Genomic DNA, 17,964 nt, shown 5'->3' with positions numbered 1-17,964 from the left:
CTCAGCCGTGACAACAATATACAGTATAGACATGTACTGCGAAAAATGCCAGTTAGCTAAGCATGCTGGGTAACATAGTTCAGAGATGACAGCACTGCGGGGTGACATAACCGCCTGATGCATGTGTAGATGAGTCCATTAATTAATCAGGGTCGTAATACATTCTTTCAAAACATTTTCAATGCAAAATATTCTTTTGTTCTAAATTTCTACTTTTCTCTTTTAACAAACATTAAGAGCAGAGATGATTCAGTTCAAGAGATAGTTCTGTCCATGTTTCGATAAGAGACCAAATGTTAAAGAAACTGAAAACAAGCCACCAAAAAGAATTAACAGGATGAAGATCAAAGATGGAGAAAGATCCTACTATTGATGTTGCTGGGGATTATATTAGACACTGGAGCCAGAATATACAGCAATTACTTTTTAAAAGAAAGCTGTGAATCAATAAAACAATCTCATATGGGCAGTACACAAGTCCCAGGAGATTTTCTTAGGTCATAAAAAAATAACTTTTCCAAATGGTGTAAGAACTACATGACTCAAGTCTGAAGGACTACTAAACTGTCTTGTCCATGCTATGGAGTGTGAAGGTTTGGTACTTTGCCATGTGAAGCTTTGGCAGTGGCACACAGAATAAATAGAGAGATAGGGTGTATGCCCAACCTACTGCTTCATTAGGATGGAGGAACAAGACGCCTGTTCTCGGGAATGGAAGGTTGTCAGATTCCCATCAATCAGTTAGATAGCCATTATTCTGCAGGTTTATTCCGTTATTTTATGCACCTATATAGCGCTGATATATTCCGCAGCACTTTACAGATATTAGCATCAAGCTAATGAAGCTCACAATCTAAGTTTCCTATCAGTATATATTTGTAGTGTGAGAAAAAAACGTAGTACCCGGAGGCAAGCCAAGCAAGTACCGGGAGAACATACAAACTCTATGCAGATGTTGTTCTTGGTCGATTTCGAACCTAGGACACCTGCTAGGCACCAGTGCTAACCACTGAGCTACTGTGCAGATATGGGATAACTTCAATACATGGAACAACCATAGTCATATTTGCAGAACAAGAGTATACTAAGCATTTGAAAATTTCCAGGGATTTGTTATCCACAATAAATCTGCCCCATGTAAACACAGGCTTCAAACAGATCTGTCATCATACTATGCAGTCCTATATGGGGACAGGTCAGATGCTCTATTATACCAAATAGACACTATTAAACAATACATCAGGCTCATACTTGTGGTATATCGCTAGGGTCTATTAGCCAAAAGGCACAATCATTTTTGTGACGTTTGGGTGAATAGTGTATCTGACCTGTCTGCATACTATGCTGCCATTAAAGTGACCCTCCAGTTCAAGAAAAAAAAATCACATTGACTGGGGAAAGAACAAAACACTAACATGGTGACCATTTCATCTTTTTAGCTGCAGATCTGCTAATTCTCTGGCTTCTTTTCTGCCATCCAAGATGGCTGCAATATTTCTCAGCCTATCTGAAGCACACTGTAAGTTTTTAGTGCAGCGAGCCCTTAAGGAGCAGGAACAGAGGATAGTAGTAGCTTTGACCATAAGATGTGTCACAGTGGTTTCCCTCAGGGCTGGTGAAGTAAATGGAGGGTGCACCCTTTCTTCCCTTGGAGCAGACCCTGTAGTTGGCACTCCTGCCTGATGGTAGTTTGGGGTGCTCTTGATGTTGGTGGTTGTATGAGTGCCTGGCAGAAGGTTTAGTAGTGTAATGGGCAGGAAATGGTGTGGTAGGAGTCAGTAAACCAGGCCAGAGATAGAAGAATAAACAAGTATTTTTACTTGAGTGCAAAACAGCAGTCGTAGTACATCCAACAATAATCTGTACACAGTGTAAATCCTTTTTATTAAATGGAGAGGTATGGAGGCTGGCAAAGTTGCAAATAAGGGCAGTCTTGGTATTATTTTATTTAAGTCTCTTCTAGAATCTCTGGCTAGTAAAGGCAATCTGGCAATTGTGGGATACAGGTCTTTAGAGGCATGTCTGGCCAGAAAGTGGTTAAGTGTGATGGGTATCTTAGCTGTAATCCCTCACAAGCAGCAAAGTCTGTATTAGCTGAAATTGCCGTTTACCTTGCTGACTCCTATGCTTAAGCCATGCAGATTTAACGTTCTTGTCTCTCCTTCTCTCTCTCTTGCTCTTTCTGTAGCAGAAGTAGTAACTCTCTCAGAGAACAGTCTCTGGATCTGAGGCATAAGGAGCAGGAGCACAAGCCTTGCTTTCTCTCTCCTGACTCACTGGACGCTATCTACTAGTCTCCACCTTTACACAGAAAGTCAGACCAGTCAAATGCTGCCAAAAAGGGAGTATCAGGGTGATTAACCCTCTCCCTGCCAACCATACCATGTCATGCTGGCTGTATATTACCTGACATAACATTACAAACCAAACATTTGCAGATACTCCCTGTACTGGAGCACTGCAGTAGCCCAAGACACTTCCTACTTGTCCAGCCCTGTTCTTGGATTGGCCAGCACTGTTCACTTGACAAGCGCTAGCCAATACAGGCAAAGCAGGAAGTGTCTTGGGCTACCAAACACACGATATGTATCTGGAAGTCTGAGAAGTGGTGCAGCCATCCTGGATGACAGAAAATGGGCCCGGGAAGTGGCAGATCTGAAGCAAAAAAAGATGAAAAAGAGGTCAACAGGTAAGTGTTCTGTTCAGATAATGTAAATTATTTTCCTTGAACCAGAGACAGCACACAGAAAAGAGTCCACTTTATTCATGAGCTTCCATGCTCCCAGCCAGGGGTGAGTGAGCTCAACTGGCAGTTTCTCACAATAACAGGTAGGTGGCAGAGCGCTCCATTTTCATAAACAGTAAGGGTCCCAGCATCAATATGCTATAAATGCCTTTAGACTAGCCAGGACAGTCTTTCTGGGCCCCTGTGAAATATAATAAGCACTGGTAGGGTCAATATAAAATAAATTATAAATTTAAGGGTCGGATGTTTTCTAATGTGTATGGCCAGCTTAAAACAAAAAAAAATATAAGTGGTGGTTTGCTGGATGGCATATTAGCTAGTTTTTAACAAATACAACCCTATTTGAAGACCATAAGACTTCACCCTGTAAATTGATTGGCAAAAGGCATCAGTGCTAATGAGGAAGAGGTGAAGAACTGCAGGGAAATAAAAAGGTTAATGTAGTGTTTTTACATTAAATTACTCTTCCATTTTATTTATAAATTAATATCTACTTTGATCACTTATAGGAAAACAATCCTCTTGATATTTTCAGAACTTTAGCCTGTATGAACAATAGATGAAACAAAGCCAGGTGCTAATACTTTTGAGAAATCTCTCTTCACATTGTGAATTTTTGGAAATGTTACAGACTTAATGTTTCCCATAACAATTATATGCCAGCAAAGTCATCACCATCAGAATGCAATGGGATTTTAATTAGGTTCAAAACTTCAATGTCAGCCCCTGGCGACTCCACAAAGCACCATTTATCATACAGTAGAATGACAGGATGAATAATGGGTTCCAATCAAGATGCCAGACTGAAGAAATTCTGTTACAGTACACAGGGCAATCACATTTCATTATGTTTCATGGGCCATGATTGGAGGAGAACAGTGCCACCTGCTGTCCGCTTAGTGGTGTATACCCAATAGCATTAGAAAACGAATATAAAGAAATGAATAAAAATACAAAGCAATTAATAGATTATGTGTAGGAATGAGCGAATCGACTTCGGATGAAACATCTGAAGTCGATTCGTATAAAATTTTGTTCCAATACTGTATGGATCAGATTAGACAGCATGATCTGCCGCCTGCAAATCGTGATCTTTCAGCATGCTGAAAGATCATAATTGTCTGATGAACAAGCGTTTGCTCATTCATCGGGCAATCGGCGGCAGTATTCAACTGCCAGATAATCACTTAAGATCGTTCCTATGAACGCTCATTAGTGATCATCTGGCAGAAAATCTGGCAGTGTAATACAGGCTTAAGTTATCGTGCCCTACTCAGCAGGAGAAATTCTGGATCTGCCCCCTCTGAAGAAGAGGGTATGTACTCTGACTGCATCAACAATTGCCTTGGTAACCAAATTCTGAGGAGCGGTATGGGTCTGTACAGTGTGTAGCCTACTACAAGGATTCTCCATCCCTACAGGCTAAGGACAAGTGACAAACCTTTGAGAGAAGGAACCTAAGAATCTATAGACATTTTAGGACCACAAGAGACAGTGAGTGACAGTAAAGGTAACACACGTCTTTGGTTTGGTACTTTACTGCTTGTAGAAGGGATGTATTGCTATGGCACACCCCACACTTTGGAGACAGACTGGTCATTTAATCGAAGATCTTTGGCAACCCCACACAAAAGTCACAAAATGTTATGCAAATGGTGGCTTGCACAAACATTTGCGCCATTTTGCCTGCAGAAAACTGGCATGGTGTTTGATAAGTGTGCTCCCCTTGATTTTAGCGCATTTATACTGCTCTACAGACTTCAGAGTAACAGTTAGTCACAAGGGTAAAAAACACTGTGAAAATGCTGTGAAAAACATGGAATATGTCTAAACCAGGCTTAAACAGGTTGTCCAGGATTTTAAATACATTTGACTGCAGGGAACATGCTAAATTAACCAAAAATATGCCAATGTTCACCCCTCAGGACCTTGCGATTTTCTGGTTTTGTGTTTGCGTTTTTCACTTCCTGCCTTCACTGCGCCTCATTTTAGTTTTCTGTTCACATAGCTATATGAGGGCTTGTTTTTTGCGGGACAAGTTGTATTTTCTAATACAGGGATGCTCAACCTGCGGCCCTCCAGCTGTTGCAAAACTACAATTCACAGCATACCCTAATAGCTTTACGCTGTTCAGGCATAATGGGAGTTGTAGTTTTGCAACAGCTGGAGGTCCACAGGTTGGGCATCCCTGTTCTAATACAACCATCTACTATTGCATACAATGTAATGGGAAGCTGGAAAGAAATTGGGAGGAATTTTATTTTTTATGCATTTTGTTTAGGCATTCCCTATGCGGTAAAACGTACTTGTTACCTTCATTCTTTGGGTCAGTACGATTACAGTGATACCACATTTATATAGTTTATCTTGTGTTTTAATACTTAAAAAAAATGTATCTTTTCTTTGCATCACCATATTCTGACACCCATACCTATGAGTGTGAGGGTTCATTTTTTGCAGGATGATATGTAGCTTTTTATTGATACTATTTGGAGTATGTATGACTTTTTGATCACTTTTTATTAAAAATTTTGGGGAGGTAAAGCACCCAAAAAAGTTGGATTAGCCATTTTGATCTAGTTTTTGTTTACTTTGCTGCAGCAATAATGTGCCATAAATCCGCATTTACCGCATAGTAAAAAGCAACCGACAGAGACCACCAGAGTGGTGGAATTGAAGCATCTGGGGATTTAACAGTTGAGAAATGGTTACTTTTCTTTTTAGCACATTCCGTGCTGTCAGAAAACCGTTTTTAAGGGGTTGTGTCAGCAAATAGCATTTATTATGTAGAGAAAGTTAATACAAGGCACTTACTAATGTATTGTGATTGTCCATATTGCTTCATTTGCTGGCTGGATTCATTTTACCATCACATTATACACTGCTTGTTTCCAATCCATCAGCAGTAGCCGTGCTTGTACACTATAGGAAAAAGCACCAGTTTATGTGAGCTCCCACGGTCCCGGCCACTAGAGAGGCCATCAATTTTTCCAATAGTGTGCAAGCACGACCACCACGGGCCAATGAGAAGGCTGCAATGTCTTTGTCTGAGCTTAGCAACATCCCTAGCAATTAATAGGAAAGTTGCCTACCCCTTACTATATAAGAACCTCCCCAGCAGCCGTTTTCTACAGTTTTTTGCAGTTCTGAGAGAGACAGCAATGTCATCAGGGGCGGACATAGAACCAGCTGCACAGGGGCCCAGCAAGGGAGGGGGCCCATCCCAGTGACAGCAGAGGCGTTTATTTTTAAATCCCATCATATTTTTCATTCCCTTTTTTTTTAGGGGGGGGGGGGCCTGATTAGCACTTACTGCGAATCTGCTGCCCATTTGTGTCCACACTCCATAGCTTAAGGTCCTTCGATGACATCATAGTCATGTGATCTTTTCAGCAGTGGAAGTGGAGGTAGGACCTGTGATGAGGTCACCGCCATGTGACCAGTGCAGAAAGAGGCAGCGCTAAGCAGGGGCGTAGCATGGGGGCGGCCGTTGCCCCGGGCGCAAAATTGCAGGGGGCGCCAGGCAGTAAACACTTCAATGAGGGTCATGGGAGCCTATGGCTCCCGTCCCCTCCGTTCTTCCTAATAGGTTTCAGGCTAGTGGCCTGAAGCCTATGAGGAAGTAGAGCGAGCATAGTGTCTAGAATGTAGTTGATCCTGGGAGGTCTGATGTCAAGGGAAGAGGCGGAGTCTCGTCATCCAGGGGGCGTGGCCTAACGATGTGCGAGAGATTCTACAGAGCAGGTCAGGAGCAGAGTCTGCAGGTAAGTATGTGGAGGAGAATAGTGAAATTTTTTTTTTTACCTGGAGGGCTTTTTGCAGGGGCTGAAGGGAGAAGGAATCATCTTTGTATTGGAGACTGTATGTTAGAGGGGTCTGAAGAGAAGGTAGGGGGGGGTGATATTATTTACATGAGACTGTATGCTGGAGAGGCTGAAGGCGGGGGGGGGGGTGATATTATTTTACATGGGACTGTATGCTGGAGGGGATAAGGCAGGGAAGTTATGTGTCTTACATGGGACTGTATGCTGGAGGGGCTGAAGGCAGGAGGGTGATATTATTTTACATGGGACTGTATGCTGGAGGGGCTAAGGCAGGGAAGTTATATGTCTTACATGGGACTGTATGCTGGAGGGGCTAAGGCAGGGAAGTTATGTGTCTTACATGGGACTGTATTCTGGAGGGGCTGAAGGCAGAGAGGGGGTTGTATCTTACATTGGACTGTATGCTGGAGGGGCTGAAGGCAGGGGGAGTGATGTATTTTACAAAGGACTGTATGCTGGAGGGGCTGAAGGCAGGGGGGGGGTGATATTATTTTACATGGGACTGTATGCTGGAGGGGCTAAGGCAGGGAAGTTATATGTCTTACATGGGACTGTATGCTGGAGGGGCTAAGGCAGGGAAGTTATGTGTCTTACATGAGACTGTATTCTGGAGGGGCTGAAGGCAGAGAGGGGGTTGTATCTTACATTGGACTGTATGCTGGAGGGGCTGAAGGCAGGGGGAGTGATGTATTTTACAAAGGACTGTATGCTGGAGGGGCTGAAGGCAGGGGGGGTGATATTATTTTACATGGGACTGTATGCTGGAGGGGCTAAGGCAGGGAAGTTATGTGTCTTACATGGAACTGTATGCTGGAGGGGCTGATGGCAGAGGGGGGGGTTGTATCTTACATTGTACTGTATGCTGGAGGGGCTGAAGGCAGGGGGAGTGATGTATTTTACAAAGGACTGTATGCTGGAGGGGCTGAAGGCAGGCCGAGTGATGCATTTTACATGGGACTGTGCAATAAGGGCTGGAAGGCAGGGGTGTGATGTATCTTATATGGGACTGTATGCTGGAGGGGCTTGAAGGCAGACGGCAAAGAGAGGGAGTGTGATATTATTTACATAGGACTGTATGTTGGAGGGGCTGAAGGCGGGGAGTGTTGTATTTTACATGAGACTGTATGCTGGAGGGGCTGAAGGCAGAAGAGTGATGTGTCTTACATGGGACTGTATGCTAGAGGGGCTGAAGGCAGGGGGAAGGTTGTATCTTTCATGGGACTGTATGCTGAAGGGGCTGAAGGGTGGGCATAATTATTACTATAATACTACAGAGGGGGCCATTATAATATTAATAATATTAATACAGAGGAGGAAATAATAATAATATAGAGGGGCCAGTATATATTATAATTATACAGAGGGCATTATAGTTATGGGCACTACGGGGGAGGTCTGTTATCTGAGGATGATAGTAAAGTGAGGAATCTAAAAAAAATTCTGTGAAACTCTGCAGAGGTGAGATGTGGCTGAAAGAAGTTATCATGACGGTTCTATCTCCGAATGAAGATGCTGAGGAAAGTCTACATCACAGGAGAGCAATGGCGCACCTACAGGGGGGGGGGGGGTCCCGCGGGTCTGGACCCCCCCTAGAACAACCAGGCCAATTATTATTATTTTTTATCCTTCAGGGCCGCACCGCCGATCACCACAGGTATGAGGTGCTATGTAGAAGAGGAGATGCTCCGGGTCCCCCCCCCTGCCATTTGCAGAAGGAGGATGCAGAACTGGGTGAGGACGGTCAAGGGGGGCAGAAGGCCACGGGCGGGTGGCAGATGGTGGGGGGAACCACAGGCCTTGAGCAGGATCTGGGGAGGGAGGAGAGCGGAGGAGCTTACTGGCTGTAGCCTGCTGTTTATTGTAATGTGAAGCAGGCAGTGCAGAAAGGACAGACCTCCCCCTCTCTCCGTATGATGTGTAGAGACAGACCGCAACTATAGAATGTCAGCTGTACAGTGTTTGTTGGGAGTGGCCTATTATATGTAGGAGGGGCTTTTAATAATGGGCAGGGCCCAAAAAATTAGCAGCGTGCTTCGCGCGCCACATTGTTTTCCTGAAGCGTTTTTAGAGTCGCCAGCAATACAGGCACATAAAAAGTACTTTCACGCTAGCGTATCATATACGGCATGTGACCACTGCAGCCAGTTCAGTGTCCAATCCCTTTAACCAACAGACTTGTCAATAATAAAGATGCAGGTTGGGGGAACTCCGGGAAATAGTAACCGCATTTCTGCCTTTCATTCAAAAATGTGTTTTGCTGGGGAGCTACAAAAAACGCTGAATTTCAGCATGGCAAAATTTTATCAGCTTAGGGATGCCTTTAAAGGGGTTATCTAGTAAATAATATTGATAAGCTATACTCTAGAAAGGTTTTCAATATTAGATTGTTGGGGTACGACACCCGGGACCCCTGCCGATCAGCTGTTTGAAGAGGCCGGCACTCCAGAAGCGCCATGGCCTCTTCCTAAGCCATGTGACCTCACCATACACTGGTCACATGGCCAAGTTGCAGCTCATCCACATTGAAGTGAATGGGGCTGAGCTGCAACACCAAGCACTGCTGCTGAACAATGTACGGAGCTGTTCTTGAAAATCTGGCGGGAGCCACTTTGCGTGGGAATAGCGGGACTGCAGATTATTTAAACCAATAATAAAACTGCTTCGTTGGCACTCAAAGTTAAAAGAGTATTAAAGAAGCTCTGTCACCAGGATCAACCCTTTTAAACTAGGCATATAGCCTGGTAGGGTTGATCTAGCTGAGTAAAATGATAGAAAAACTAACTCCACGGCACTTCCCAAAAAATGTGTTTATTCCCCAAAAATAATCCTCTCAATGGGACCTTTCTCAAGCAGTGACTGGTCCCATTGAGAGGACTGAAACTTTGCTGTTATTTGGTGAATAAACACACACAAGTGCCGCGGAGTTCGTTTTTTTATTCGCTATTAGGTTGGGGGACCATCTTTACAGCCACTGGCACCCCTCCTTACTCATCGTTTGCTGTGCTGCATGCAAGTTTTGTTTTTTTAGTAAAATGATACCCGTATTGTCTTTCTAGGTCCCGGCGTTGTAGAGAAATGTAGACTTTAATTTTTAAGCAAATCAGCCAGCATGGAGGGACTTTTTCTACTGTCTAAAATAATGGATCTGTGATGGAACTGACAAAACGGCGCCAAATTAGTACAACGGATGCTCAAAATAAAGGATAATTTTTTTGTTCTTCTGACCGATCAGAAGAAAGGAAACAGTCATGTGAACCCAGCTCAAAATGAGGACAATTGGCTTCTACGGGTTCTCCGGGAATTAAGAAAATAAAATTACTGAAAATACTTAAATATTACTTTATTATAAATATATTACCAAATACCTTTCATTAGTTATAATGGCTCGTTTTGTCTGGGGAGCAATTATCAAGAGAAATAAAATGGCCGTCGTCCTATTAGTCCACACAAAACCTGTCCTAATCATACAGGAGGACAAGTTTACAAGAGGTAAAGAGCTGCCTCGTCCTCTTCTCCTACTTGTCAGGGATAATGATCCTGAATACAGATGATAAGATCTTCAGCTGAATCTCTGTAGGAATGGAGTCCATGAGGAGGCTTCAAAACCCAGAATGAGAAGGAATTTCAATGAATAAATAACACGTTTTAGTGAATCAGTCTGCTCAGCTTCTCCTGATCACTACCATGCCTGCAGCTCAGACACCCTGTTAAATGTGACAGGTTCCCTTTAACCCCTTAAGGACGCAGGGCGTATAAGTACGCCCTATTTCCCGAGTCCTTAAGGACTCAGGGCGTACCGGTACGTCCTAACTTTAAATCGGGATTCCGGCGCGGCGGGGGTTAATCGCAACGGGATGCCGGCTGAAATCATTCAGCTGGCATCCTGTAACAACGCAGGGGGGGTTATTTGCCCCCCCGTATCGGCGATCGCAGAAAACCGCAGGTCAATTCAGACCTGCGGTTTTCTGCGTTTCCGGTCCATTCGGGTGTCCTGTGACCCGATGAACCGGAAAGAGTGCGATCGGTGGCGTAATTATACACCACCAATCGCAGTCCGAGGATTTGGAGAGGCGGTGCTGGCCCTGGTGCTGAACACTGCTGTCCAGGGTGCTGATTGGTGCAGGGGAGAGAGGCGCGAGAGTCAAACTTCCTGCGCTCCTCTCTCCCCTCCTCTTCCTGTTTTGCACAAGCACCCGGCAGCATCGTCCAGCACCAGCTCCTGTGTCCCCCTAATCAGACCCCAGACCCCCCCCCCTGCCACTTGCCCCCCCTACTGGAAAGAAGGGACGAACCCCAAAAAAGTGCAGAGTGTGTCGCAGGAGGGGGATACGGAAGGACACCACCACTCAGTGCGACACGTGCCCTGATCATCCGGGCCTCTGCGTTATCGATTGCTTCAGGGAGTATCACACTTCCATGGAGTACTAAATTTTTATAATCCCCAACAGTCCACTAGAGAACATAAAAAACTATGGCTCTCAGCCTTTGGAGACACGAAAACTATTTTTTTTTCCCAAAAAAATATTAGTTTTAGTGCAGGCATCCTCAAACTGCGGCCCTCCAGATGTTGTAAAACTATAACTCCCAGCATGCCCAGAAAAACCTACAGCCATCAGCAGGGCATGGTGGGAATTGTAGTTTTACAACATCTGGTCGGCCACAGATTTAGGATGCCTGCTTAGTGTCTCCAAAGTCTGAGAGCCATACATATTGGGCATCGTCGCATGCGTAAAAGTCGTCGCTATAAAAATAACTTTTGAGCAAACGCCTCGGATGAACAGCGTTAAAAATATAAAAAAAACTGTGCCAAAACAACAATTTTTGGGCAAAATTTCCATTTGAATCCTTTTTGCCGGTAATAAAGCAAGGGTTAACAGCCAAACAAAACTCAATATTTATTGCCCCGATTCTGTAGTTTTCAGAAACACCCCATATGTGGTCGTAAATGGCTATATAGACGCACGGCAGGGCATAGAACAAAGGGAACTGCATACGGTTTCTAGAAGGCAGATTTTGATGGACAGTTTTTTTTTTTGACACAATGTCCCATTAGAAGCCCCCCCAGTTGTAGCCTAGACTAGAAACTCCAAAAAAGTGACCCCATCTAAGAAACTACACCCCTCAAGGTATTCAAAAGTTACTTTACAAACTATGTTAACCCTTTAGGTGTTCCACAAAACTAAATAGCGAATGTAGAAACAATTTTAGAATTACATTTTTTTGTTACATTGCCTCAAAAAAGAGTAATATAGAGCAACCAAAAATCATATTTACCCCTAAAATTGTCCAAAAACAACAACCCCCGTATCCCGTAGTTTCCTAGATGGGGTTACTTTTATGGAGTTTCAACTCTAGGGGTGCATCAGGGGGCTTGAAAGGGTACATGGTGTAAATAAACCAGTCCAGCAAAATCTGCCTTCCAAAAACCATATGACGTTCCTCTTCTTCTATATGTCCTGCCGTTTAGCCAAATAGTAGTTTACGACCACATATGGGGTGTTTCTGCAAACTACAGAATCAGGGCAACCCATTTTTTTTGGGGCTGCTAACCCGTTTTTTCCAGTAATAAAGTAAGGGTTAAATTGGAAAATTTTCCAAAAAATAGAAATTTCGAAATTGTTTCTCCATCTGCCATTAACTCTTGTGGAACACCTAAAGGGTTAACAAAGTTTGTAAACCCAGCTTTGAATACCTTGAGGGGTGTACTTTCTTAGATGGAGTCACTTTTTTGAAATTTCTATTCTAGGGGTGCAACAGGGGGCTTGAAATGGGACATGGTATAAACAAAACCAGTCCTGCAAAATCTGCCTTCCAAAACCCATATGGTGTTCCCCTCCTTCTATGTGCTCCCATTCGGCCAAACAGTAGTTTACGACCACATATGGGGTGTTTCTGCAAACTACAGAATCAGGGCAACCCATTTTGAGTTTTGTTTGGCAGTTAACCCTTGTTTCACTCCTGGAAAAAAATTGATTATATTGGAAAATTTTCCAAAAAATAGAAATTTCGAAATTGTTTCTCAATCTGCCAATTACCTCTTGTGGAAGACCTAAGGGGTTAATAAAGTTTGAAAAAACAGTTTTGAATACCTTGAGGGGTGTAGTTTCTAGAATGGGGAGGTTTCATTTTTGGGAGGTTTCTATTATCTAAGCCTCACAATATGACTTCAAACCTGAACTGGTCCATAAAAAGTGGGATTTTGAAGATTTCTAAACAATTTCAAAATTTGCTTCTAAACTTCTAAGCCTTGTAACATCCCCAAAAAATAAAATATCATTCCCAAAATGCTACAAACATGAAGTAGTCATATGGGGAATGTAAAATCATGACAATTTTTGGGGGTATTACAGAAGTATAGAAACTGAAACTTTGAAATTTGCTAATTTTTCAAAATGTTTGGTAAAAATTTAATTTTTTTATGCAAAAAAATTACCTTTTTTGACCCAATTTTAGCAGTGTCATGAAGTACAATTTGTGACAAAAAAACAATCTCAGAACGGCCTGGGTAAGTCAAAGCGTTTTAAAGTTATGAGCACTTAAAGTGACACTGGTCAGATTTGCAAAAAATGGCCAAGTCCTTAAGGTGAAATAGGGCTGAGTCCTTAAGGGGTTAAAGGGCATCTGTCATCAGATTTGTACCTATGACACTGGCTGACCTGTTACATGTGCACTTAGCAGCTGAAGACATCTTTGCTGGACCCATGCTCATATGTGCCCGCACTGCTGAGAAAAATGATGTTTTCATATATGCAGATGAGCCTCTAGGAGCAATGGGGGAGTTGCCGTTACACCTAGAGGCTCAGCACTCTGCAACTGCCGCACCCTCTGCACTTTCACAGAGCCAGGCAATGTAAACGTGATCACGTCTGGCCCTGTGGCAGGTGTGACCAGGGCCGACGGTGTCTCAAGTGTGGTGACTTGGGGCGGTGATCTCATGAAGGGGTACAGTCCATAATAGTCCATAGAAATTTTTAAACAGTTCACAAGTGAAAACTGAAACTAGTCTTGTAACGAATCTCCTAGCACCCCGACCGGGTACCTTCGACGATAGATGCACCTAGTGCTTCCCGAGGGCTCCAAGCACTCAACTTGACACCATAACCACCACAGACCCCACGAACCGCCACATCTTGGTCGGGGTCTCACCGTCCTCCACCCACGCTGGACCCAAGACCGGCTTCAGCTTCCAGTGGGTGAACCTCTCCTAAATCCAGAGAGCAGGAACCATGAACAAGTTTTTACAAGAGCTTATACTCAGGGGAGTATTGTGATATAGCAATCCCCAAGACTGTAGTTATCCCATTCCCCAAACATGAGCCAAAACTTCATGAAGGGGTAAAGCAGGAACTCTTTAATGGGTTATTTTTCAGACTTTTATGCAGGTCTCCTAGCAAGGTACACTCCCCCTGGGACCCTTGTAGAACACTGTGACAGTTTATATTTTAGCCAATCACATGCATTTACAGTATTGAAACCTTCCCAGCAATTGTACACAAAAAAACCCTTCCCTCTGTCTGTAAGGCCTCATGCACACGACCGTTGTGTGCATCCGTGGCTGTTGTGCCGTTTTCCGTATTTTTTTCGCGGACCCATTGACTTTCAATGGGTCCGTGGAAAAATCAGAAAATGCACCGTTTGGCAGCCGCATCCGTGATCCGTGTTTCCTGGCCGTGAAAAAAATAGGACCTGTCCTATTTTTTTCACTGCCAACGGTTCACGGACCCATTCAAGTCAATGGGTCCGTGAAAAATCACGGATGCACACAAGATTTTCATCCGCGTCCGTGATCCGTGTCCGTGTCCAATGGCAAAATTAACTTTTTATTTTTTCATTTTTCATGTCCGTGGATCCTCCAAAAAAACCCGTTTTTGCGGACCTTAAAAAAAAAAACGGTCGTGTGCATGAGGCCTTACGCAATCAACAAAATACAATGAGCATTGTCTTTGACGCAATTAACTAACACACTGGCATTGTCTGAGACGCAATTAACTAACACACTGGCATTGTCTGAGACGCAATCAACAAAATACCATTACCAATAACACAAAGGCTACAACCCACATAGAATGTGCCTGTGATATAATCATGGTACACCATGGTTAACATAATCATCACAGGCAGGAGAAAACACAATGTCCTCTGTCCTGGAGACAACCGAGTTGTAATTCAATTATTTCTCAGGACAGAGGGCAATCGCCAATACACACAGAGAGATAATGGAACAGACCTCACTACTCAACGTATACAATGTCCCACCCTTTACAATACCCATAGACATTTAACATCCCAACATAACACAAATTAGTTGTCAAAGTCTCTTGGGCCTGGCTGTACTCATGGCTTTTCTGTCCAAAACAGTTCCACAGATGTAAGCTGTGCGACGGTCTGTCTTCTCCTTCAAAGTTAGTATGGGCCATAATCCTGGGGCAAGAGGCTGGCAACCAGGCCCCTCCAAAACCCAGTCGCGAGGTTGGTTTCGCCACAAGTCTGTTCTGTATGCTTCTATGAGGTCTGATCCCAAAACCATTAGTAAGCAGTTTTCTACTAGTCTGTTGAGTAAGCAGTGTAGAAGCTGATGGAGAGTGAGCAGTAGCCTATGTGCTGAGAATGAAGCATTTAAAGAAGATCATTTAAAGGGACGGTGGGACAAGAAACAATGCACGTGTAAGGCTGTGGTCTTCACTGCACGTGGATTGGGTCATATGTCTCAGGTGCCCTTCCACATTATAAAGCCAGATTGGCCATCTGTTGAAGGGCTTCACCCTGCAGTTGGACGTTGCAGATGTATAAATAGAAACTGCATGCTCTCCGTTCTGGCCCTCGACTGTTACAAATGCAGCAGTCCTGACTGTGTATTTCAGGGCATCTCTGAGCACTGACAACAGGGGAACTGGCAGTGGCGAGTTTTGACAAAAAATGTCCGACACCTGGCACTCATGCTGGAAACCAGTTGGATCACCGCCAGATCCCATTATAATCACTACGTGTGGCTGTATGGCATGCTCACATAGTGGATTAGTTACAAGGATGTTGATGCATTTGCAAACTATAAAACCACCTAAAAAAAGCCTTGGTTTTCCAGGCTTTTAATATTGAGGACCTATCCCCAGGGTGGGTCATCAATATAAGAATGGAGGGGGGCCGACACCTGGCAACCCCACCTATCAGCTGTGCGCTTGTGCCGTCTTCTGTCTCTCTTCCCTTCCTGATTGCTGCTGCTATGTCTATGGCAAGTGTGAAGAGACAGAACACGTGGACGGCACAAGCCTTCTCTTCATGCAGCTGATCAGTGGGGTGTCGGGTGTGGGACCCCCGCCGATCTGATATTGATGACTTATCCTAAGGATAGATCCTAAATATTAAGAGTCTGGAAGACTCCTTTAAAGTGAATCTACTGTGTAACAAGTAGAAAATCTGGTAGACACGTGGAAGGGGTGTGTTCCCAGTTTTATTTAAGAGCAGATAATCCTGGCACTCACTTTCTGCAATATGCTTTCAAAATGGATCTTTCACACTAACTGGGGGCACAAATGGGGGCCATTATTCTTACCGGGGCACACTATTGGGGGGCAGCATTCTTACTGGGTGGAACTAATGGGAGCAGCATTCTTGCTGGGGGCACAAATGGAGGCGTTATTCTTCCTGGGGGGCACTAATGGGGCATTATTCTTCCTATGGGCACAAATGGGGCATTATTCTTCCTGGGGGCACAAATGGGGGCCATTATTCTTGCTGGGGGCACACTATTGGGGGCAGCATTCTTACTGGGTGGAACTAATGGGAGCAGCATTCTTGCTGGGGCATTATTCTTCCTGGGGGCACAAATGGGGGGCATTATTCTTACAGGGTGGTACTAATGTGGGCATTATTCTTACAGGAGAGCACTAATGGGGGGAATTATTCTTACTGGGGCACAAATAGGGGCATTATTCTTACGGGGAAATTATTTTTACTGGGGGCACTAATGGGCCATTACTTACTGTGGGGGGGGGGGGGCATTCATTCTGGGGTGCACTAATAGGGGAATTACTGTGGGCATTAATATTATTGGGTGCCACAGTATGACAGCGACTGCCACGCCCCTACAGCTTTTTTGCTGGAAAAGGTGGCAGCCCTACTCCATACCCGTTTTTTAGATCAGTGTTATGAAAAAGACAATTGCCATGTGCTCTAGGAGCGAGGTTTGCCTGCAGATTGCAGCTAGAAAACGCAAACTGTTATCCAGTTTTTTTTTGTGTTAAAAAACACATGACAGAACCAAATTCCTGTGTAAGGACGCGTATAGCCTTATCACAGGTGATATAACCGTATAGTGCGCCACTACCACACTACGAGCATTCGTTACCAGCCAGCAGGCTGGTGGGCGCAGACTGGCACCACCGGACACCTTCTTCCGCTACTCGTAATTGGCGCCCACACAGAGCGACCCAGCACAGCAGCCAACCAATCAGTATTTGCCTACTATCCATCGCCGCTGGCGTGACGACGTGAGTATCTCTGACGCACAAGCAGCAAGCTGACTGCTGATTGGTGGACGGTAGCCAGCTGTCGCTGACGCTCGGAGAGCATGATGGCGGCGACAAGCAGTCTGTTTTCCGACCTGCGGGAGATAAAGAAACAGCTGCTGAGTATAAGCTGGCTGTGCCGGGAGCGCGGGCTCATGCACAGCGTTAAATGGTGAGAGCCGGCTCTGCATGTAGAACGTAGGCTTCGTGTAATATGTAGGCCTGCAGCCATTGACAGCTCTTGTTGAGGTGTGCAGTGCAGGCAGATACAGGCTGTTTCCATGAGTCCTAGCTGGATAACTGTCCGCATCAGTGTCCTTGTTCCACTTTCTGGCCAAAAAGCTAAAACGTCCTTTTTCTGTCCATTTCACAGACAAGATTAGGCATTTTTAATATAGGGCGGGATGTGCTGAATGGGAAAATGTGTGATACACATCGCCTGTGACTGTATTTTGCAGACCTCGAAACAAATATGGCCGTGTGCATGGGGCGTTAAAGGGGTATGCCCATCCTGGACATATGCACATCCTTAGAAAAGAGCCCGCAAAGTGCTGGAGGATGCACCAAACATTCATTCCTATGGGATCGCTGAAAATAGTCATGCTGGCTCAGCTGTTTCTGTAAGCCTCATAAAAGTGAATGGAGCGGTGGCTGCGCCTCCCGTTCATTTCAATGGGACTTCTCAAACTAGCCAAGCATGCCACTCGGTTATTTTCAGTGCCCCCTGGGACTTTGCAGGCTTCATTCTAAGGCTACTTTCACATCTGCGGTTTTGCTGGATCCGTCATGTATCAGCAAAACCGCTTCCATCATGATAATACAACCGTCTGCATCTGTTATGAACAGATCCGGTTGTATATCTAAAAAAGCCATGAGGGATCCGTCTCTA

General features: G+C 44.4%; 1 protein-coding gene across 2 annotated transcripts in view; it reads left to right on the top strand.

The window, feature by feature from the left end:
* The first annotated feature begins 17,109 nt into the window (after window positions 1–17,109).
* CDC23 (cell division cycle 23) overlaps window positions 17,110–17,964 on the top strand; it is a 31,817-nt gene continuing 30,962 nt past the window's right edge. For both annotated transcript variants that reach the window (XM_044280625.1, XM_044280624.1), the window contains exon 1: window positions 17,110–17,247. In XM_044280625.1, coding sequence (XP_044136560.1) covers window positions 17,138–17,247 — 110 coding nt within the window. In that variant the 5' untranslated portion in view covers window positions 17,110–17,137. The remainder of the gene's footprint in view (window positions 17,248–17,964) is intronic.

Source organism: Bufo gargarizans, chromosome 2 (assembly GCF_014858855.1).
Source record: "Bufo gargarizans isolate SCDJY-AF-19 chromosome 2, ASM1485885v1, whole genome shotgun sequence".
In the NCBI taxonomy this organism is placed as follows: domain Eukaryota; kingdom Metazoa; phylum Chordata; class Amphibia; order Anura; family Bufonidae; genus Bufo; species Bufo gargarizans.
Note: the sequence above shows the minus strand (reverse complement) of the source record. Positions and strands in the feature narration are given on the sequence as shown.